This window comes from Tetrao urogallus, assembly GCF_951394365.1.
Source record: "Tetrao urogallus genome assembly, chromosome: 15".
NCBI lineage: Eukaryota > Metazoa > Chordata > Aves > Galliformes > Phasianidae > Tetrao > Tetrao urogallus.
The window spans coordinates 60,739-83,109 of NC_136828.1; the positions used below are offsets into that span (position 1 = coordinate 60,739).

The window sequence follows — 22,371 nt, forward strand, 5'->3', positions numbered from 1 at the left end:
CCTTGCAGGGAGCCAGGCACCACCAACGTGCAGTGTGACAAGCGGTGCCGCGTTCTGCGCTGCACAGCCAGCCCTGGTGGCACAGCAGCCTGGGCCAAGGGATGCTGCTGAGCAGCCCTGCTGCTGGGGGTTTGGCTGCTGCAGGTGTTACCCACCAGTAGCGATAGCAAAAAACTCTGCATGCGTGCTCAAGTGGTGTCTTTGTTCCATCCTCTCGATGGATTTCTCCTTCCCTATGTTACATAAACAGTACTACAGCCCTATCTTTCCTTACAGAGAAACTCAATTTTGTTTTTGTCTTCCTGCTACCAACAGGAATTTTATGGAACATTCTATAGGGGAAAAGTTTTGAAATATCTACAGCAAATATTTTATTGAACAAGTATGCTCCTGCTCGAAAGGAAAACCCTTAGGGAAGTTTTGAGGGCAACTCTTTACTTGAGAATAAATAAGAATAATGAGGCAACGTGGTTAAACAAACAGCACTTTATTAAACTCAGACAGTTAGATAATGCTTAGAACTATGACAGCATTTTCAAAAATGGAAAAAGTTTAAACAAAGTGAGAGGTTACAACCAAGAAGCAGAACAGGCCACTTAAGCACCCAGAGCAGGGCAGAACAGAATGGCAGGCTGCAAACTGCTGCAGTGAGGTGGCAGTGAGTGCAGGAAAACATCCCTGCAGCTGTACAGGTGTGCAAAAGCTTACACCACAATTAAGGCATGATAAAACCTGCTTTCCTCTCACAACACACAGCATTAGTGTGGTATACTCACAGTATTTTAACACGGGCTGTTAGCACTTAGAAATTTTTCACCTTTCAAAAGCATTTCTGATGTTCTGGGCTTTAACACTTACGTATGAAATGGCCAAACCGCTGCGCACGCGTTGCAAACCAAACAACAGTGCAGCCAGAGCTCCAGGAGCACAGGCAAACACTGCCCAGCCCTTCTCTTACCCAACTGCCCCCAACTCTGCTGTGACAGTTGCATCCCTCTCCCCAACTCTGCAGAACATTCCCTCGCTCACGCAGTGTCACGCTGTGCTGCTCAGCGCGTGCTCCCACCATTGCTGTTACAGTGACGATGCAGGATGCACACCGGCTCTTTCAGCTCCCATATGAAGTGCACTGAGGTTGGATGCTTAACAAGTAAACGATTACATTGCAAAGGACAGACCTGCACAGTGGAGTGTTTGAAGATGAGCAGAATCCCACTATTTGTTCTTTCGTTTGTTGTCAGAGAAGTCCATGACAGACAGACTCTTCTGTGGCGAACTTCCATTAACTTCTTGCTTCCTCGCCTGGCTCCTGCACAGGAGAAAAGAACAGTTTTATGTCTGTTCTCCCCTAAGACTGCTGTCTAACTTTCTGCCAGAGCAGCTGAGCAACACGAGATGTAAGCCTGAGACTTCTGAACATCCGTTGCTGCTCTATGTGCCACAGCTCTCTGAAAAGGCACCAAACGCAAAAAGAGCGATCTGCCAGCACCTCTTTAACATCAAACTGTAATTTGTATGTAGGTTATCAGTACATCAGTACGTGCTGCAGGAGAGAGAAATCTTTCCTGGACCTGGTGGGCAAAGCGATGGGCCTGGCAGCACGCCTCCGAGGCGGAGGGCTGCAAGTCCTGGAGGTGTGCAGACACACTGGGCTTGGCACCAGTCTTCTCTTCCTGAAGTACAACACCCTCACAGGAAACTGTGCGTCCCTGAGAACCGTGCAGAAATGCTGCTGTGATGAAGGACCAAACTAAGAAAGTCTCAGAGAGAGCAGCTGCAGCTTTTCTCCTTGCTCCCCCCTGTGCTTACAAGTGACCATCAGCCCTTCCTTGCTGTGAACGCACTGGCAGGCAGCAGGTGGCCCTCCAGCACAACCTGCCAGGGCCGCCCTCAGCCCAGCAGAGCACAGCTAAAGCACAGCTCCCTAAGCTGGCCTCCAAGCCCTGAGCTCCTGGAGCATGTGCAGACCTGATCTGCAATACACGCGTAGCATCCAGAAAAACGACTCACTCCTACTGAAGCCACCCACGCTCTTCATCTTCTATCAACTCGTGCTCCTATTCCAAAGCTACATTTCTGTCCATTTCTCTACAAATGCAGGTAAGCTGAGATAGCTGGGTACTGTGTTGTGCAGAAAGAACGCTGCTGCATCCTCTAGGCACACCTGAAAGCGTGCTTTGAGGATGTTTAAATCAACATTAATTCTGAGATAAAGATAAATTTTGATGTTACAGTGTTAGCATATGCAGGTTTTTCAAGCTCAAAGGGAGGAGGTTTAAGGTTGGACATAAGAAAGCCTTTCAGAGTGAAGGTGGTGAGGCCCTGGCACAGGTTGCCCAGAGATGTGGTGGATGCTTCATGGCTGGAGACAGCCAAGGCCGGGCTGGGGGGCTCAGAGCACCTGATGGAGCTGTGCATGTCCCTGCTCATGGCAGGCAGATGGATCGGATGGCCTTTAAAGGTCCCCTCTAACTCTAAGGATTCTGTGATTGTAACTCTCACCAAAATCCATACTAATGATGAGGTTTAATGTTGAAGCACCAAAGCAGCCAAAGATGCCCCAGCACCAAAAAACCATCCATTAAACGAACCAGAAGTGGTTCACTGTTAAAATAAAGGCAGTAACCAAAGCAGTAGTGCAGGTGCAATTTGAAGTCAGGATGCAGAAGTCAGGGCTGTTACCTTGAGGCACACCAGCAGTTGACCAGAGCTGAAAGAATGATGTAACAAACACTCAGCACTCCAGAAACTCCCAGTGAAAGCGCACCCAGGCCACAAAGCACACAGAGCAGGGCTACGCCCCCGATGGATATCACAACACCTAATAAAACAAGACAGAGAGTATCATTTAAACACGTTTATATACAACTGAGTTAGAAAAGCAGGTGTTCGACCACAACCCCAAAGTAAAAGCATTTGGGAAAATGGAATCAACCAGCTGATGGGGGAACAGCCAAGAGCCTGGCCCTAGCAGGACAGCACTGGAGGGCAGAGTAACAATGCCTTCCATAAAATACCAGAAACAAAAGCTTTGCGTGGCCAAGATAACTGGTTTTGCCGCAATCAGTGGTTCAGATTAGAAAGGCAATTAGGATTTCCTTTGGTACAGAATGCAGTTAATCAGATGACTGCTCTGAGGACTACACGCAGAAATCTTCAAATGCTTCAACTGGGACTCCAAAAAGAAGAAAAGAGTAAGGAAAAGGTTTCTGCCTGAAAAGGGAGTACGTATATTCATGCATACAATACCTTCCATGATTATCACACCAACACAAGCCATTATGACTGTCGTAATGACAAAGATGAGGAAAAATGCCACAGGAATAGTAGACACTGCAATGAACATCAGGAGCGATAAGGCAACAAAGGGATGGTCATCCAAATACAGGCCCAGGCGGGAGTTCATAAACGCAACGACCTGCGGAGGGAAGAACAGCGTTCAGCTGTATCTCATCGTAACTCCGCGGCCGCAGCTCGTCAGTGAGCAGGGGAACACCTTTTGTAAGTCTGCAGGTGGAAACAAATCCCTTCTGTTAAAGCAGTTGTACACTGGAATTTCTGTGTAGAAGAGACATTTCTTTCCCTCTAAGCAAATACGTACTGTAGTTTATTTGTGGAGCAGCACAAACATGTCACCAAACAGCCACTCTTCCGCCTTAATGGCTATACTGGTAAGACAGAAGTGCAGAACAGTGGTCCCTTCATCTCGACTGCTGAAGATATGGGAGGGCTGCCCTTCCCCTGCACTCCTGAGCATTTGCTCAAGAAAGAGAGCCCCAAGATTCCAAATAAAGGAAAAAAAGCATCACTGAGATAAACTGGGGCACTGCATCTCAAGAGCTGTAAAGATCCCGGCTTCGGAAGTGCGCCACAGACAGTTCTCCCAGTTCTCACGCAGACCTACGTTTGAGTTGCTGTGGATGGACTGCACGATGAAGTGCCATTGCTTCTGCAGCTCCTGCAGCTCTTTAGACATGCTGGGACCTGCAGTGCCACTGCCAGCCCTCGGAGCCACCGACCTCCCCTGCAGCCACGGCCGGGCGGTGGCAGACTCGTGCAGGTGTTCCCTGAAAATAAAGGAAAAGCTTTTGCCAAAACAGAGACTATACATTTTGTTGTTAATGTCATTTGTAGCCTAAAATGTTAGGTTCACAAAGGAAACCTAACACACAGGCCCTGAAAGCTCTTCTGGAACTCCCAAGAGCAGAAATAAGTATCCAGGTGCCCTACCTCCTTCCTTACAGCCCTTATCATATCCGTAATTGAACAATGCCTGCTTTCACAAAACCAGCTAACAGTCAGCAGAGCACTCTGACACTAAGCAGAACATCCTTTTCCTGCTTAACAAGTCCCACACATCATTGTTATCCAGGTCAGCATAGGGGTCCTCTCCAGTACAGCACTCTGAACTGCAACTCAAAAAAAAAACCAAGAAGAGGGCAATGTGGGGTCACGAAGAGGAAGGCTGCTTACTTTGTATCTGTGGGTTTTGAGACCCCCACCCAAAACCAATGAGCACACGCAAGGAGAGGGACTCTATGGAATGGTTTTGGGGGGAGAACTGAATGTTTGTACCGCCCAGGAAACCTTTTGCATAGGTAAGACCAGTGAGGTGTGTTACCTGAAGGGCTTTTGTTCAGGGGGGCATGGTTAGGGCAGGCATCATAAATTAAGAATGCCTGCATCCTAACACCACATCGGGGCTGGTGAGGGCGTTTCCGCATTGTGCACCACAACCGTGACCCGTTTAACCACGGGGGGACAGCACTGCTGGTGAGAAGAGCTGGGGCTGTGCAGGTGGAGAAGAGAAGGCTGTGGGGAGAGCTGAGAGCGGCCTTCAGTGTCTAAAGGGGAGCAAGAGGAAAGAAGGGGACAGACTCTTCAGCAGGGTCTGTGGTGACAGAGCAAGGGAAATGGCTCCAAACTTCAACAGGGAGGTTTAGGTTGGACATAAGGAAGAAGTCTGTTACAGTGAGGGTGGTGAGGCCCTGGCACAGCTTGCCCAGAAATGTGGTGGATGCTTCATGGCTGGAGACAGCCAAGGCCGGGCTGGGTGGGCTCAGAGCACCTGATGGAGCTGTGCGTGTCCCTGCTCATGGCAGGCAGATGGATCGGATGGCCTTTAAAGGTCCCTTCCAGCTCTCAGTTCTCTGTAAGTCGGCTCTCCCTGCACAGCACACAACGCTCCCGGGCCTCCAAACGCGGCCCGAGCGGAGCGCGGCAACGCCGCACAGCAGCGACGCCAACCGCCCCCAGACGCCATCTGCTGCGCCGGCTCCATCATCCAAGGACACCCAACGCCACGCTCGGCTTCTCTGAATTCTGAACACGTAACCACGGCGTCAACGTTACTTTTTAAATAATTTTATATTAACTGAGTAACGTACGATTTTATCTACGCTGCCGCTACATCCGCACCCCCGACACGGACGGTACCAAACGCCGAACTCGGCTGCCCGCCGCGCCGCCTCCTCCCCTGCCGCGCCGCGCCGCGCAGTGGGGGAACCCACGGCCCCCAAACCCCACGGCGAGACCACGGCAACGCTGCCGCCTCGCTCGGGCCGCCGCCCGCCAGGCCCCGCCGCGGGGAGGCGCGGGGGCAGCGTGAAGGGCGGCTCTACGACCCGGCCCTGGGACCGGCCCCCGCGACCCGACCGCATGGCCCCGGCCCCGGCCCCGGCGCCATCGCGCCCCCCACTCACCTCCCGCCGGGCCGCGGCTCGCGTAGCGCTCGCTTTCGGAGCGCGGCGCCGCCTGCTGTCTCCGCCCCTGACGGCCGGGCCGGGCGCTCCGCGGGGGCCGGGCGGCTCTGTCGTTTTCTGCGCCCTCCCGCTTTGCCCCCCCCGGCCCCCGCCGCCTCGGAGGGCGCTTCCGGGCTTCGTGCGGCGCTGTGAGCCACGCGGCGCGTCCCGGAGCCTCCTACTTATTTCGATTCTTTTACGGCTGAAATTAAGGACGGAAAACAACCCGGGCCGCAGCCGCGCGGCTCCTCCCGCAGGGGCGGCGCAGGGACCGCCCGCACGCGGCTCCAAGCCCGGGCCGTGCTTCGCGGGAGGGGCGGCTCGGCGTGCCGGGACCCGCAGCCGGCAAGGCGGGGAGTTCTGCCCGGCGCCGCCGCGGAGAGCCGCGCCCCGGTGACCCGGAGCCGCCGCGGCCGGGCCGGCAGCCGGTGTTGGTGCCGGGCTCCTCGCCGCGCCGCCCTGAGCTGTGCCAGCAACACGTGCCTTTCTGCTTCAATGACTGATTTCGGATTGGTGCCACCGTGGGAATGTTGGGAAGCCCATATGAAATGTGTCGGGGTTATTTTGTAACAGCAGCGAAGCACGCTGTGCATTTCATCTTCACGCAGGGTTTATGAAGTACTTCGTTTCTTTTTAGCACGCCAGGCTGCCTGCAGGCGGTGTGCGAGCCGTGCGGAGGTCACCGAGCTCTGCAGGTACGAAGAAGTAAAGCAGAGATCTGTGTTACCGTGAGCTCATCTGGGTGCTGCTGGTGCAACACCAGGCCTCCATCAGCAGTGGGCAACTTCAAGCCCAGAGATGGGTGGACATAAGGAAGAAGTCTGTTACCGTGAGGGTGGTGAGGCCCTGGCACAGGTTGCCCACAGATGTGGTGGATGCTTCATGGCTGGAGACATCCAAGGCCGGGCTGGGTGGGCTCAGAGCACCTGATGGAGCTGTGCGTGTCCCTGCTCATGGCAGGCAGATGGATCGGGTGGCCTTTAAAGGTTCCTCTAACTCTAAGGATTCTGTGATTCTCAATTTGTATGTATATATATGTTAAGTGAATGTAGCTAGCTGTAACATTACAGCATCATCCAGTGATAATGCTGCCATGAGCTTTAATAGCTCTTGAGGACATTGGAGTTGTGCACAAAGGAACAATCATCATCATAACTGTTGCTTAACCGAGCTTGTCTTCTTGCCAGCATTACCTTGAATTCACAGGAAGGTGCTCCTATTGCAGAACAGCACCAGGGACTTTGTACATCTGTGATCGAAAGCAGTCACGCTTAGCAGTGCTGGTTCTGTGCCCCCCACTGCTGGCTTGTGCTCATGGGGCAGCTCGTGGGGGGAGGTTCCACGCGTGGCCACAAAGCGCCATCTCCCACCTTGAGCTAACATCACAACCAAGGAAAGCAGTGCCGTTGTGTGAAGGACGCCTGCTGTTCTTGTGGTTTACAGAAAATGTGATGAACGGCACCTGAAAGTGCTGGTGAGGAGCTGTGGTGGGAATGGAAGGGTTGCTCGGTGGGCAGAACACGTGCAATGCCTCTGCCAAGGGCCGGCATCAGGAAACTGCTCTGGATTTCCTGCTGGGTAGTAACAGCTCCGTCTGTGCTGAAATTGGGAGGATGCTTTCTCTTGGGACGTGGTGACAGTTGTGGCTGGAAGACAAACACACAGACTGGTGTGGGAATGCAGGCGTCCCATTGGCTTTGGATCTCTGGGGAGTTTGGTTCTGAATGATTAAAAATGAAATAGCTTTCATACTATTGCTAGAGTACCTAGGATGCATTTGGGGTTTTTGTAGCTTTCAGAGGTGAGGCTGACCTGTGTGTTTGCTCACTGATTCCAGAACTGAGTCTCCATAGCTACAGCTTGGCACAACACAGCGCTGAGCAGGGCTGGCCACACAGCTCTGCAGAGAAGGGAGGAGGACATCCTGGCCTCCTGGCACCGGCTGCACTGTGACTGCAGCAGTGAAGGTGAGCACTGAACAGCAGAGTGTCAGAAATCCCTGAGCTGTATTGGGTCCACTGAGCAGAAGGGAGGTAACCAGGGGCTGCGGGTCCTCCGGCTCAAGCATTCAGTGGAAGCACGAGGCCTGCTGGCCATACACCTTTCTCATTTCCACTTTGTTTTGACGTGCATTTGCTTCTCATGGTGGGAACATCTGCTGTAAACCATCATAAGGGGCCTGGAGTGACTGGTGCCATGGAAAAGATGGAGCAGTGGGGAGGAGCCTGGGTTTGGGAGAGGTGGAGGGGGGGTAGGTGTGAAAATCTGGCCTGACAGATGGCTGGAGAGAGTTAGAAAGCTTAAGGTGAAAATGGAGCTTGAGGAGGACAAGAAGGGAAAGACAGCGTGTGGTCTGGGAGGAGAGGGGGTGGGGAACAGTGTTGTTGGGTGAGAAGGCTGATTGCTTTGATATCTTTTGTTCCCAGAAGGGTTCTCTCATTTTTTTGTTTGTTTGTTTTCAGTGCATGTGCTGATCTGAGGAGGAAGACCAAAAAATTCTCAGGAACCAAAGCAGAGATGAAAGACAAAGCAGAATGAAGCCAACACAGAGGGTGAGTTCTTTCTGCAGGGGCTATGAACAATTCATATGATTTTCAGCTTGTGGCTGACGGTACGTCATTGAGGAGGACTCTGTTTGAAGCTTGTTCCATGTTCTTTAGACAGAAAGCTGTATAATATATGTAATATAATAAAAGTAACCCAAGGGCTGTGTTAGAAGGAGCAGTGGTTTTCTTATGAACCCTTACATCTTCATGAATGAACAACTCTCCCAGCAAACTGCTCAGCTTATTCTCACCCAAAAGCTCAATACTTTTGTCATTAATCAAGAAAAACTCACACTACCTGTATAATCAATGATATTGAGATGTTATAATTATGAAATAAACAAGAGAGTTAGGCAGAGCAGATTATGATAACAAAAAGAGAATAGATAGAAAGGTTACCTGTGTTCTGGGCTCACTTACAAAACTCCAACAGAGAGAATCTCCAGCAGAGATCCTTTTCCCCTGGCAGCCAGCTCTTAAATAGGTCTAGGAGGGGTGCAGCCAGGCTCCAGCCCTTCCAGCAGCACAGCTGAATCGCCTCACCTGTGTTCCCTGGCTGACGCAGCGCTCACCTCAGGTACCCGGCGCGCCCACATGCAAAAGGAGAGATGCCATTCATGTCTTTAGAAGGTTTTTTGAGAAACTGATTATGGAAACGCTGTGTTGTGAAGAGAAAAAAACGGGCATTAGAGGCATTGTATTCCAATTGAGTTGGCTGTGTATTCCAACTAAGTAAAAAACCTCTGATCAATCAGTTCCCATGCACTGCCTTTAGGGAGCTGCACCTGGTAACGCCTTGGTTCTGAGTGTCTGCGTGTGGGCACGCTGGGTACGGGGGGTCGGTCAGATCAGTCCTTTCCCAAAATGACGCTGAGGAGGGCACGGTTTTGTCTGTTTGAATGCCAGGTTTGGGCAGCCAGGATTCCCAGGCCTCTATGAAAACTGCCCCTTGCTCTAATCGTGTATTTGAAGTTATGTGTAATAACGTGCAATTTTTCATACGTAATTGTGCAGGGTAACGACTTGGTGTTTTATGGCAATTTAACACACTGGTGTTCTGATACCACGTGCTTTCACCTTCTTTTTCTGGTGATCTCATTGCATATTAGGGAATTTGTTTCTTGTGGATCTCCTGAGCAAATATGGTTTAGAACGATGAGAAGGACCGGAGGTGTCTGCTTATACTAAAGAAAAATGCTTCAGAAATACCTGACAACACCATGGGGCTGAATAATTTTGAGGAAATATCGTTAGAAGAACCTCCTGCCAGATGCCCTGGCAGTCATTGTGAATAACTTCTTCAAAGCAGCATAATTCATAAGCATCTTCAGAACGTCTTTGTCATCTCTCTGCAGTTGCAGAAGGACTCGGTGTACGACAGGAGCCATGTGGGGCACTTGCCTGAGGTGCCCCCCGTCCTCCCTCCTGCTGCAGCTGCACCTTGGGAGTTGCACGAGGTTTGTGTTCTGTCAGGGTTGTGTTACCCATGCTGAGCTGATTTTAGGCTCTGTGTGACACCAGGCCATGGGCACACTGTGAGTTAAGGGCAAGGAAAGTACATAAATTAGTAATTTTAAGCACTGGGCAGGTGGTGGGGTGTTCTATTAGCGTTGCTCTTAGTGAGAGGAGTGTTGTTACACCTTCTATTATTATTTGGTTATTAAGCCAGTCAAAATCAGTTCATTACGTATATGGTTCATTACTATTTGTGGCTGAATTTTTGGATTAAAAATATTTTCCTTCCAGGCAGATTGTGATTTGTTTACTTTATTTGGCTACTTCATAGCAGTGCACAAAAAAAACTGAATCCAAATGATGGTTCCGAAACAGCTGAGAGCTCGGCAGGTGCAGCATTGGTCTGAATCGGCTGCTACAGGTGCACAAATAAATCCCACGTGCCAGCATTCAGAGGGAGGAGGGAGAGAGGGTGGCTGTTTCCTGCCATGAGCAGCCTCACAGTTCCTCATCTGCCTCATTTATGTCGCACTTTGTTTCCCCAGTGGTGTCTCTTAATAGTAAGAGATCGTTAGAAATTGGAGTGATTTCTGCTGTAAAGTTTGTCATTTCACACTTTGAGTGAAAATAGAAGATTTTAACTGCAAAATCTATTCTGATTTTTTTACAAAGGGTAAAATAATTAAATGAAACGTTGCATAAACTTTTAAAATTGTCGTCCGGAAATCAATTAGACTTCCTAGGGATGTGTCGAGGTTTATACAAGGTAGTTTAGCCACTGGCATTTGTGTCCCATGGACAACGCACTTTTGCCAGGTGACTTTTTCTCCTCTCCAGAGGGCAGATTTCCTCCTGGTGGATGCTTTGTCCAAGCAGTTGCTTTCAGTATCACCACTGGCAGAATTTTGCATCCAGCAGTTCTGTGTTTTGGGAAGAAAAAATATGGCTTTGAAAGCAGGCCTCACTGGGATTTGCAGAGGTGGAACAGTTCATGGTTCTGTGTTATACACCCTCTGAGTGTGTATCTTCACTAAAAATAATTGCAGTCCCACAGCCCTTATGCCTGTGACTCTTGTTCAAATTCTAATCTAAACAATGATGAAGAGCCAATCCACTGATAGTAACTGACTTGTGAAGAACGTGGAGTGAGCAGAGGGAAGAAATCTACTACAAATCCTGTATTGATGTGGGGGAGAAAGATGAGAGTAGAATTTGTTGATTTGTGTTATTATTCCACTATTGCAAGTACTGAGTGATGGCAGGTAGTTAACAAAGGCTGGAGAAATAGGAATTTCCTCAGTGTAAGCAAATGTAAGGAGGAGAGGATGTGGGGGAGGAGAGAGTGCTAGCTAGATCCTGATGCTTTTGTTTGTCTGTTTTGAGGGGGGGCAGGGCATGATCGCTCCCACTAGAGTTGTGTAAAATTACTTCTTCCTATGAGTGGAGCATTGGGATCTAAAATAAATTAGTCTTCAAATTACTCTGAGTCAGATTTGTGTATTTGCCTGTGGTGCTAATTGGTCTGTTGCCCTGTTCTAGCCCTGAGAAGAAGTAAAATCACTGTGCTGTGTGTAACTGTGACTTTTCTTACCCCTCCCATTTCAGCTCGTTCTTAAGAGCAGATGCTATCCTCGCTTGATGCAAGAAGCATCATGGACTTTGGCAGCTCCATTCAAAGAACAGAGTTACCACCGAAGCCCCAGTGACTCCATAGCTAATAACTACACTCCTACTGCGCGGGACTTAAAGCTGAAAAATCTTCACGTACTGCAGTCCTCTTCGATGACGAGGACACCGCCAGTTCCAGCGGGGCAGGAAGCAGGCACACCACGTATCTGTATCCGAATCTGTCTGTGGGCACAGCCTTGTTTGTTGTGTGCATTGTCTGTTCGTGCCTTGTCTGCAAAGTGACTCTGCCTTGGTAAGTGCTTACCAGTGTGTTACCTTAGGGTCAGGAGAGACAAGTTTCCAAAAGCACGCATAGCTTTACTAAAGGTAAGGCCAGGTTGTGGTCATTTTGTGAGGCTCCTCCTCCCAAACAGCCACGTGCAGTTATTTGGAGGAAACTGTGTGCAGCGCGGAAAATGAAGGTGATACAACTCAGCTCCGATCCTTGTCAGAAGTAAAAATGGGTACCAGCAGCACGGCACAGAAGCAGGCTCAGTGTGTGCAAACGAGCATTTCTGCTGTGCTCATGTTCACAGGGAACGGGCATCAGTCATCCTCTGAGCATCAGCGTCACTAACCTTGCTTCATTCACTTCTCACGTCTCAACCTTGCAGCTGATCTGTTAGCAACCTGTGCACACACAAACCCTACAGTATGAGATAATTCATGCTGCTGATTCAAAACATGTTGTGATGTAATGCAGATAAGGATATTAAGAATTGCTTCTGCTGTTTAAGTTTACCTATATTGTATCTATACAGCAAAAACATTGCTCAGATGTTATCTCACTCATTGCAAGTAACAAATTAACTCAGTTACTTAGTCTGTTAAGTGAAGAGCTAAGAGTTCAGGTTTATTTCATTATTATCTAGTTAGATGCCCCCTGTCTGAGCAGTGACACATCCATAAAGCACTGTTTCCTACACAACGCTTGCAATGCACGCGTGTCCTTCGTGGCTGCTCTGCTCCTCCAAAGTTGTAAGAACTGTTTATTTTCCCTGGGGTAGATGGTGTGTAATAGATTTGATATCCACTTATTTCCCTGTGCATCGTGTAAGAAGTGATTATTTTGTTTCATTAGGTGTCTTCACAGTTTCTTAATTATACACCTGGTTCTTCTACTCCGTGTGCTTCTGTGGTATGTGAGTGGGATGTGGGGGGCAGGTCACATTATTGGAGAAAGATTGGGATGTATTTATTTATGGTTTAAAGTCCCGTCTGTTTGTGCACCTGGTAAGAATTCGTACTTCTCCCATTTTTTTACATGCAATATATTTGGTGGAACAATATATCTTATTGAACTGCTTTAAAATTCAAAAGCGAGTGCAGCGGGGCAGAAAAGATGGTCTGTGCAGAGGGTTGGGAAGCACTGACATTGCAGGGCTGAGCCCTGCACCTCAGTGAGGTGCTGTGCCATGTGGTTAGCTTTGATTTGCATCAGTGTTTGAAAAATATGTATTATGTCATTTTCTTAACTGGTGCTTAAAGCTCTGAAAGAATTGGCACCTTCCAAGAAGAGGCTCAAAACTGCTCCAAGAAGTCCACGTGGTTCTGATAGGTAATGTTCTGTAGTGGTGTAAGGACACACAGTCACAGCTATTTCTGTTACTTGAGTTGTACTTTGATTTTCTTTTGACTTGGAGGATGCGATGTGCTTCCAAGCATGAGATGTTAAGTCTCTACAAAAAGGTATGTGCATCAATACTGACATTCTACTGTGTTCTAAGCCAGCATCGTTCACTTAGTGGCAGAGTACGTTCAAGTCATGGGCGTGCTGACAGTGCCCTCCTCTCACAGGTATTGACATGAGAACCCCGAATTTAGGTGGTGGAGATACAGCTCCCAGCTGTGCTGTGAGCCTTTAAATGCTCTGTAATGCTCCTGGAGTTGTGTCAAGTTGAGTATTCTACTCTACTGAGTATTTCTTTTTACCTTTTTGTTGTTGTTGTTTCCTGTGTTCCTCTGAAAAACAAAGGGAGAAACAGTCCTCTCTGGCACTGCTATGGCGTTGGTCTGTGTTAAGGTAACGTAGGGATCTGTGCCATACAAACGAAACAGTGGGGATTTAAATTCTGTTCAACTAAGAGCTTGATAGTGCGCAGTAAGTCAGGTCTGCAGTGCTGCTGAGTGCTGCTCATCCTGGGCAGTGAGGCAGGATCCCGATGGAGAACCCTGTGTAATCCTGGCACTGAAGGCTGCAGTGTAACATACGAGGGCTGCTCCGAAAGCAGTGCCTTCAATTTCATTGCACTGCCCCGCGCCACCAGAGGCAGATGTTAATGGGATGGCAGCAGAGGTTGAACCCTCCCACCAACACTCTGTTACATTTTAGTGTCTTAATGGCACCCACTGACCACCATCGACGCCTGTGAGCATTTATGGAGACCCAGCAGTGGCTGTTGGCACAGCGAGGGTCACTGCTGCATTTCAGCAGTGGTGACAGCAGCTGTGCTTCACCTCTGCCACTGCAGATCTGTACGAGTGTGATGTGGAGCTCTTGTTCGTTGCTGGTGAAGATGCAGAGCTGCTGCTGGTGGCTGCATTGAAAAACAGTCTTTTGTGGCTGAGAATTTGCTCTACCAAATGTTGTTATTGTGTTCTTTGTATCTATTGTCATTTCCATGGAAATAAAGAGAGGCACTGCTTCTGGAGTGACCCACATATATTTGTGAATGAGCCAATTTGAACTTTGGCTGAGATTGTCAAGATTTTGGAAAGAGAACCACCTGACAATGGGAGAGAGCTCAGGCATAATAGCCATTACTGTGAGGAGATCTGGCTCTGGTAGAATTGCTTGCAAGATGTTGCCCATCTCAGCAGTACTGTGTAGCTGGGAAGTTCACATGATGTTAAGTGGCAGCTGGTTTTCTCTCTGTTGAAGTAAATTGCTATCTTCAACAATTTTATGGAGTTTCTCTTATGAATCATTGAAGTACTTCATCATAGGTTGTATTTGTCCTTAGAGCAGTGCAGTGTAGTCTGCCCACGTTGATTTGGGTATCCACTGAAGCTTCCTTGCTCACCAGAGCTTTGTTTTGTTTCAGCCGTACCCCGCTGTTACGCACTTTGGATCTCATTTCCCTGCGTGCAGCTGCTCATGGGCCAGAATTTGATGCTGCACGTTACACAGAAGATCAACCACTGACTCCAGAAGAGCAGTTTGTTGTCATGCACTCGCACGAGGAGGAGATGAATAAGCGAGAAAAGTCACCTTCAGGAAGCGATATGGAGGTATTTAGTGTTCATTTCCATTTGGAAAGCAGTAGCAGCAGTGCATGTCGGCACTACGTCTGTAACCTCTTTGCTTAAGTGGAGCTGAGAAGAGGACGCAGTGCCTGAGGTTTAGGAGATGCAAACAGGAATATTCAGCAAACTGCTGTTAAATTTTGCTTCCCTTCGTACTTGTTTCTCAGTTTGCCTTCTATATAATGATTTTGCAAGTAAAACTGTCTTCCCAAATTCGTAACCTCACACATTGGTGGCTTCTACTTCAGAGGTCAGGAATTTAGTGTGCTGCACTTAATACATGCTTCCATCAAAACAGATGCAAGTGTGATCAAAATGTCAGACGTTTAAAGAGAATTGGAAGATAGGCACAGCTACAACTCATGGTGCTCAGTTACCTTTTGATTGCAGAAAAGGTTCAAGTAACAGAAAAGCCCAAATGATTTTGAAGTAATCATAGCAATGAGGGGAGAAGTCATTGTGGCCTTCCACTATTTGAAGGGAATGTATAAAAAGGGGGGGAGGGGGACTGTTTACATGGCTGGATGGTGATAGGACAAGGGGGAATGGTTTTAAACTGAGACAGGGGAGGTTTAGGTTGGATATGAGGAGGAAGTTTTTCAGCCAGAGGGTGGTGAGGCACTGGAACAGGTTGCCCAAGGAGGCTGTGGATGCCCCATCCCTGCAGGCATTCGAGGCCAGGCTGGAGATGTGGCTCTGCGCAGCCTGGGCTGCTGGTTGGTGACCTGCACACAGCAGGGGGTTGGAACTGGATGAGCATTGTGCTCCTTTTCAACCCAGGGCATTCTGTGATTCTATGGTAATTCCCTGTCTACCAGAAGCTCTTACACAGCGTAACATTTTGAACGTGTTTTGCAGCGGTATTGGCACTATGTGCACAGCGCAGTGCGGGAGGACATGTTGGCACCTCAGGATGAGGAAGTGATGAACGCAATTTTAAAGCAAATTCCAACTCCTGTTCTTGCTAACCCCTATCTGAAGAATTCACTTGTGAGTTTAAAAGAAGAGGTTAAGGAAGACTATTGTATCAGCCTCATGAAAGCCATTGGTAAGACTTGTAATCTCATAGTGATTTAGCATATGTAAACTGTTGCACTTGGAAAGCAAATTTGATTTCTGCTCTTAGCACCAGTGGAGGGCTCTGTCAGGGTCAGCAGAACTGCAGTAGGTGCATGGCAGAATGTCAGCATTCTTCCTGAAGTTCCATATTGAACAAACACCTGTGTATTCAACCTCTGCCGAGGAGGTGATTTTGTAAATCAGACTGTAGATACTCTTGTTGTGCCCATATGCCCATTTGCTTTCCACACCATACTCCAGCAGTTTTGGAGCCTATTAGAGACCTTGATACAAACACAACACAGCAGCAGTGACTCCAGAGATATTCAGAGTGCTTTTTGGGAGCACATGTAGAGGGGCGGGACGGGCAGAGCTGTTCATTCCCAGTGCAGGGGAACAGCAAAAGGGGCTGATGTCAATGCAGAAAATGGGAGATCTGTGCCTGTCCTCCTTCACAGGGTGCAGGCTGATGGGAAGGCAGACTTGGGTGGATCAGTGGTCACAGAGTACTCACCAGTGTGAATGGAACGAAGAGAACGAATCCCTGATGGGTGTCTTGGTGATAAAGGGCTGCTTCTCATTCTATTCTGTGTAGTGTGACTCATACCTATAAGAGGGGTTTATTTTCTATGAAATGGCAGCAGGTAAGAATCACCATTAGTTTTTAGCAAATCAGAGGACTGGTTTACAAATGGAATGTGTTTTCTCAGAACTTGTACCTGGGCACTGAGCAGTGCCTGCGCCGTCAGCTGACAGCAGCCCTAGGTGTGCAGCACTGCGTGCAGCTGCAGCTGCTTTCTGACATCTGCAGAAGCATGTTGTAAGGCATGGCATTTATTTCCACCTGCGTTGCAGTGGGTATAATGCTGTCCTTTCCTCTTTAAACATAGGAGCCACGTTTGGCAGCGTTCAGCCTTCCCACTTTGAATTTTTTAAAGTCTGTTGATCAAGTATTTGTAGTCTCCTTTTCACAACAGCATGGAAAGGAGAGACTGCCAGGTTTTCACTCTGCTTTCTCCAATCTCCAAGTAACCTTTAATTTGCTTTTCTTTGTTGGTACAGTCTGTGTGTTTGTGGTTCCCATACGTGGGAGAGCTCAGTGTGCAACTCCCAGGTTTTGCAGACGTTCTTGGGGCCGGCAGAATGGAGCTCTGTCCTCTGGGAGAGAACACACGTCAGCCCTTGGGTGCCATGCTCTTCCTCGATGCAGTGAAGGCTTTGAGCAATAATTTCTGCAATCACAAATATTTAAGAAGCCTTCTAAAAATTCTGCTTGGAAGGGAGATATTTCCGCCCTCACTTTGTGGACCAGGAAGGAAATGAAGCACCCAATACCCAGCTTGGGAAGGCAGGATGAAAAGTTGTTTCTACATCTCCTGATTTTAGAGCCAGGACCAGACCCTGTTTTATTTTTCCAAAATAACTTTATATGTGTGTTGGTAACTTGATTACTGTGCTGTATTTCACTGAAAAAACTTACAAGGAATGGCAGTGCAGATTTTAAATGAAGAATTCCATGCTTCATGAACTATGGAGAGCCTGTGTTCTCATATGCAGGTATGACCATGCATGCCCTCTCACCTCAATGTAGATCTGATTTATTCCAGTTGATTACATCCTGATGGATCCGGCTGAGAGAGAGAGACTGCTGGTTGGAAGAACCCCGCGCCCGTTTCCCCTGAGAGTCATCCGGGCACCCGTCCCATGGCACAGCTCTTACAAAGAAGCAAAAAGCTGGAATGAAAGCAATCTGTTTGTTGTGAATCCACTGATGCACGCTTTACATCAGCTTTGGCTTTCTGAGTAAGAAATTGCAATTAACATTATGTTGGGATTGTATGGCTTTGTTAGAGAGCGCATCTGCTGACCGATGCTGCAGAGCTCCGAGCGGGGATGGAGGGGGAATGACAAAATCTGTTCTCTGTTTTCTAAAGAGTGTTTCATTTTCAGAGCCTGCAGGAATCTCAGCCACGGAATGGTTGTTTCCTGCAGTGTCTGGCTGTGAGTGAGGGACGTGCACTCAGTGCTATGAGAAAATCATCTCCTTTGTTAAATGGTGTTATCCCGAATTCACTTTGGGATAAGGCTTGAAGCTCAATGAAACAGTAATGTAGAATTCTCAATGTTATTGCTGAAATTAACAAAAGAAAACCTTTCGCCTCTGCTAAAACCAAGTCTGTTTCAGTTGGAAGTTGCTCTGGGGACTCTGAGGCGTGTTTTCATGGGGAGTTAAAAATGGTGTTCAGTAACCCTGGGTACTAGTAAGCTTTTACCATTTAAACATTGATGAAATGTAGTTTTTTTTTCTCCTAGAGGGTACCCAGGTGGGTGCTTTTTACTATTAATGTGGGGCAGAAGCAGGAGCTGTCGTTCCGGGTGCTCTTACTGTCTGGACTCACTAATAAACCTGCAAAAAAGACAATTAATATTCTGAGCATTTTGTCAGAAATTAACATAATTTGAAATCTGCAAAATGCCAAATGAAATTTGTGAAGCTCTTTACATTTGCCAACTGCAAAGGACAGTTGAGCAAACAACCAAGCAAAAACTGTGGAAATGCACTTGCTGGACAAGTTGGCAGTGACGTGACCTGCATAAGCAACGAAGTTTTATTTGCGTTTGTAAGTTCACTCAAGACCTGGCTGTGTGTCGCTGCGGGCTTTGCTCGTTTGAGCAGAACTCCTCGCAGCGCCGGCTGTTCGCTCCCGCAGGTTCGGCTGCCTGCGGTTTGTTCGCACTCAGGAGCTCCGTGGCGGGGAGCCGCCGCTGCCGCCCGCCGGCTTCGTGGGCGCCGTTCGCAGGCACTGCGCGGAGGCTCGCGCCGTCCTCCTGAACAAGTCAGTGCCCCCCGTCGTGGCGGTGGGGGGGTGGGGATCTGAGGGCTGAGCTGCGGCAAGAGCTGCGCGTTTCAGTCTTATTTCCTGGCATGAAGTAGCAGTAAATTTACATAGAAATGTTAGAGTTCTGATTGAGTTAATGTAAGTTAAGAGAACGCGATTACATTTCAGTTTCCACTCCTATGGATTTTATTTGCAAGATGGAGATCCTTAGTTAGGTATGTGTTACAGGTCCTCAGCAGGTGAGATGAAGTACAGAATTCACACTGACTGCAGCAGTAAGCAGCCATTCCCATTCTGATCCAGGGCCAGCTGCTGTCAGTGGAAAACTCCCTTTGCAGGTGCACTCACCTGTAAGTCCCTGCGTGCTGAGACATCTCTGAGGCAGGAAAGAAATATGGGAGCAGAGAAGTACCCTTGGTCTTAGGCAGGTGGCACTGATGGCCTCAGGAAGTTTTCGGACTGTCTGTGCTCTGGTTAGTTAAGTGGAACCACACAAAACCACAGCATAACCTGCTGTTATGTCGGAAAGTGAGTGGTCCAACCAATTCATGTTTCAGAGCGCTAGAAATGCGGAATGTTGTTGAACAGTGTATTTTGAGGGTTGGATTTATTTATCAGCTTTGCACCCGTTTTACAGTGTATAATTGTAAAGGTAAGTTGACTTTCTTATTTATTTCAGTACATTTCGAATAAACTTGGAAGCCTTTGGATTTTAAGTATTTCCCCAAAGGTGTGAATGTCTGCCCGATCTGACATTAACCTGGGACGCTTTGCTCTGGTGTGAACCTGTCGATACCAGTTAACTCATGCTGTTTACAAAGGAAACAAAAGAACTCCGTGGTTAGAAGTGTTTCCTTTTAATACCTGTCTCTCGCTTCAGTTCCCTGAGAATCATCATTAAGCCGTATCTGTTTCAAAGGGTGGCTGAGATGGCAGTGGTTCCAGAGACACCTGAACCAGAGGGAAAAGTGAACGATAGAGAAAAGCATCTGGATGCTGAAAGAGCAATTGCAACCATGAGGGTGCTCGCAGCAGAGCAAATGGGAATAAAGTGACTGGCAGGCTGGAAACTAGAAGGAAGGGAGGCTAAATCTGCCCCCCCGTCTGCAGGAGTTGTGACCAGAAACGTGGCCTTTTCAGCATGGAGATCACTCATTTAAGGAGGTGTCTGGTGCTGGTAGGCGACTTCGTTCCGTCATCAGGATCTCAAGGCTCCCATTTAATGCTGATAATTTGCCACCAGTGTTCCATCTATTTCATATTCATTTAAACTAGACTTAGGTCCCCATGCTAACAGGTATCTTGATGGTGTTTCTCCAGGTGGTGGCAGATGCAGTTTAGTCTGACACCTAGTTATCAATTCTGTGCTCGCTTTTTGGATTGTACTCATTCTTTGGGTGATCTCCAGCTTAGATTTCATTACAAGGAGGAAGCCCGAGAAGCTTTTAAAAACTTTGTCTGCCTTGTTTTCTTTTAGCTGGATCCCCACTTGTGCATCGATTTTACGTGATGAGAAAAGGAAGTGGCTTCATTTTGCTCCTGGAAATAGCAGGGATTCACCCCAGCAAATCGAGAGCTACTTCAGCTCCGTGGCGACTCTCATGTCGTTGCAGCTCCGTCAGATGGTTGTTAGCTCCTTGGAGGACCTTCTTCGGTTTTTTATGATGCACGAGGTGTGTGCCACCAGGTGTATCTGTGCTCGCTGCTTCCAGCATTATGTGGGGATGGTAACTCATGCAGTCACAAAACATAATTCTCTTTGAGGCTGAAATACTCCAGATAGCTTTAGCCTTACTGGAATAGGGCTGAGCCCTTCGGATCACCGTTCCTACTCAGTGGATTTTTTTCAAGGGTGAGGAACTATTTACTCAAATAATGATTTTGCAGGCCTGGAGTTATAATTAAGAGTTTTTGACTCCATCTTGAGGGGATGTGCTGTTTTTTAATGGCATTTTTGAGTTTTATTTGCCTTGACCTTAACCTGGCCAACCTGTTCTCATAAAAGCACACAAATTACCCTCTTTACATCAGAAGTGTGCAGCTGTATGTAATCCTTTGCAGAGAGAGCTTGTGTATGGTGTCCCTGTCTATACCAGACGAGTGCCCTGTATTATTTCAAGCAATGCGTTTAATTATGAAAATGAACATCAGACTGCCAGAGATTTTGTGGTTCTTTTGGCTACCACACAGTTGTCTCGCAGTGGAAGTGAGTTTGTTAAATATCAGGTCACACAGAATGGCTGCTGTGATGAGGCAGGAGCCATAATGAGCATGGCAGCTGAAATGCTGCACGGCAGGCAGAGGTCAGAGGTGATGCCCATGGCAGGCTCCCCTCGTGGCCGGCTGCTGCTGCTTTTTGTTTGGTGGCTTGAAATTCTTACAGCTTCCACATTACCGTCCTAGATGTGGGTTAGCATTTTGTTACTGTAGAAGCAATTTTGGGGTAGGACAGTTCTTATTAACCATCAAGACAATTAAAGCAAGCAAAAAAACCCTACAGAATCTTGTATTTGATGCTGGGTTTTATTTCTGATAATGATTTTTTCTTCGCTTTGGGTTTTAGTTCTGCGTGGCACTTGGTGCTTAGGCACCGCGAGGCAATTAGGCTTAGCTCCAGCTTCCTAATTCTGTGTCTTACAGATTCCTTTAGGAGTTGGCATCTGAACATCTTGTATGTTGGTGCAGCAGTGTTCTGACTAAGAGCTGGTGAAGAAAATCCCATTGGTGCTCTGTAGTTAAAAGAGTGGGGACGTGGGTGACAGTTAAATGATTACAGTTGTAATTGATTTATTTGGCATGTTCAATTTTCATTCTTTTCCCCAAGGACGGGAGTGATTTTGCAGAACCCTATCAAGAAATGCAGTTCTTTTTGCCTCAAATACTGATAGTCAAACTCAGTGTGGAAGAACCCAAGATTGTCTTTGAGCCACCTTTGAACGAATGTTGGGATTTCATCAGTCTGTGCTTCAGGGAGATCCTACAAAGCGCAGAGGGGCTTCCAAAGGTACTGCACAGATTGCAGCTCCACGTAAAGTACAACTTTGTGAATTAAAAAACACGTGGTGTGAAATGTTACCTACGAGAGTCACATCCAAGGAACTGCATTTTGTGTTATAGAAGGTATTGTAAATGCTCTCACATCACTTGCAATGATTCCCTTTAGGTAGAGAGAATTCTCTTTCCTCAACTAAAAAGAGATGACCTCGCTCTCAGTACAGTCAAACCAGACGAACCGTTGTTTGCAGAGTACATAAACAAACTTGAGGAGATCTTTGAGAGCAACATGCTTGGCCCACAGAGGTGAGTTTTGTCTGTTGACCCTTTTGCCCATCACGTTCTCACATTCCTAAAAACACTGATCTATTTGAATCAAACATTAAACAATTTGAGCCAATTTGTTTCTTGCTATAACAAATCTTCACATTGGAAGCTTGTGTTTGTTTTTGTCATCTTCTGTGTTTAAGGTACTTAAACATGTACAGGAAATACAGCCATCTTTTGAACAACAATGCACAGCAAGACGTTATGAATTTCTTGAATGGAAGTCCATCCTTAGGAGCTTTAAGAGAGGTAATACATAACTGACAACCGCTGTGCATTCATACAGCACATCACACCTGGAGGTCACTCCAAAAGCAGTGCCTCCTCTTTATTCCCATGGAAACTACAACAGATACAAAGAGCACAGTGATGCTGTTTGATAGAGCAAGTTCTCAGCTACAAAACACTGCTTTTCAACAGTCACCGCCATTAGCTGTGCATTTTCACCAGTGCTGAACAGGAGCTGTGCACTGCGCTCGTGAAGCTCTGCACAGA

General features: G+C 47.7%; 2 protein-coding genes across 2 annotated transcripts in view; one reads left to right on the forward strand and one right to left on the reverse strand.

Annotated features, from left to right (window-relative positions):
• Positions 1–1,215: 1,215 nt before the first annotated feature.
• Positions 1,216–3,976, reverse strand: LDAF1 (lipid droplet assembly factor 1; the record flags this gene model as incomplete). The annotated part of the gene is made up of 4 exons (XM_079542757.1): positions 1,216–1,309; positions 2,683–2,821; positions 3,250–3,418; positions 3,905–3,976. The coding sequence occupies 4 exons, from the start codon at positions 3,974–3,976 to the stop codon at positions 1,216–1,218; spliced, it is 474 nt and encodes a 157-aa protein (XP_079398883.1).
• A 4,299-nt stretch (positions 3,977–8,275) lies between these two features.
• DNAH3 (dynein axonemal heavy chain 3) overlaps positions 8,276–22,371 on the forward strand; it is a gene marked incomplete at both ends in the record, with an annotated part of 60,729 nt that continues 46,633 nt past the window's right edge. Inside the window, 12 exons of the mRNA XM_079542768.1 lie at positions 8,276–8,293; positions 9,652–9,744; positions 11,348–11,573; positions 12,899–12,968; positions 14,455–14,641; positions 15,515–15,704; positions 17,323–17,518; positions 18,427–18,552; positions 20,033–20,228; positions 21,380–21,559; positions 21,719–21,855; positions 22,020–22,125. Coding sequence (XP_079398894.1) covers positions 8,276–8,293; positions 9,652–9,744; positions 11,348–11,573; positions 12,899–12,968; positions 14,455–14,641; positions 15,515–15,704; positions 17,323–17,518; positions 18,427–18,552; positions 20,033–20,228; positions 21,380–21,559; positions 21,719–21,855; positions 22,020–22,125 — 1,725 coding nt within the window. The remainder of the gene's footprint in view (positions 8,294–9,651; positions 9,745–11,347; positions 11,574–12,898; positions 12,969–14,454; positions 14,642–15,514; positions 15,705–17,322; positions 17,519–18,426; positions 18,553–20,032; positions 20,229–21,379; positions 21,560–21,718; positions 21,856–22,019; positions 22,126–22,371) is intronic.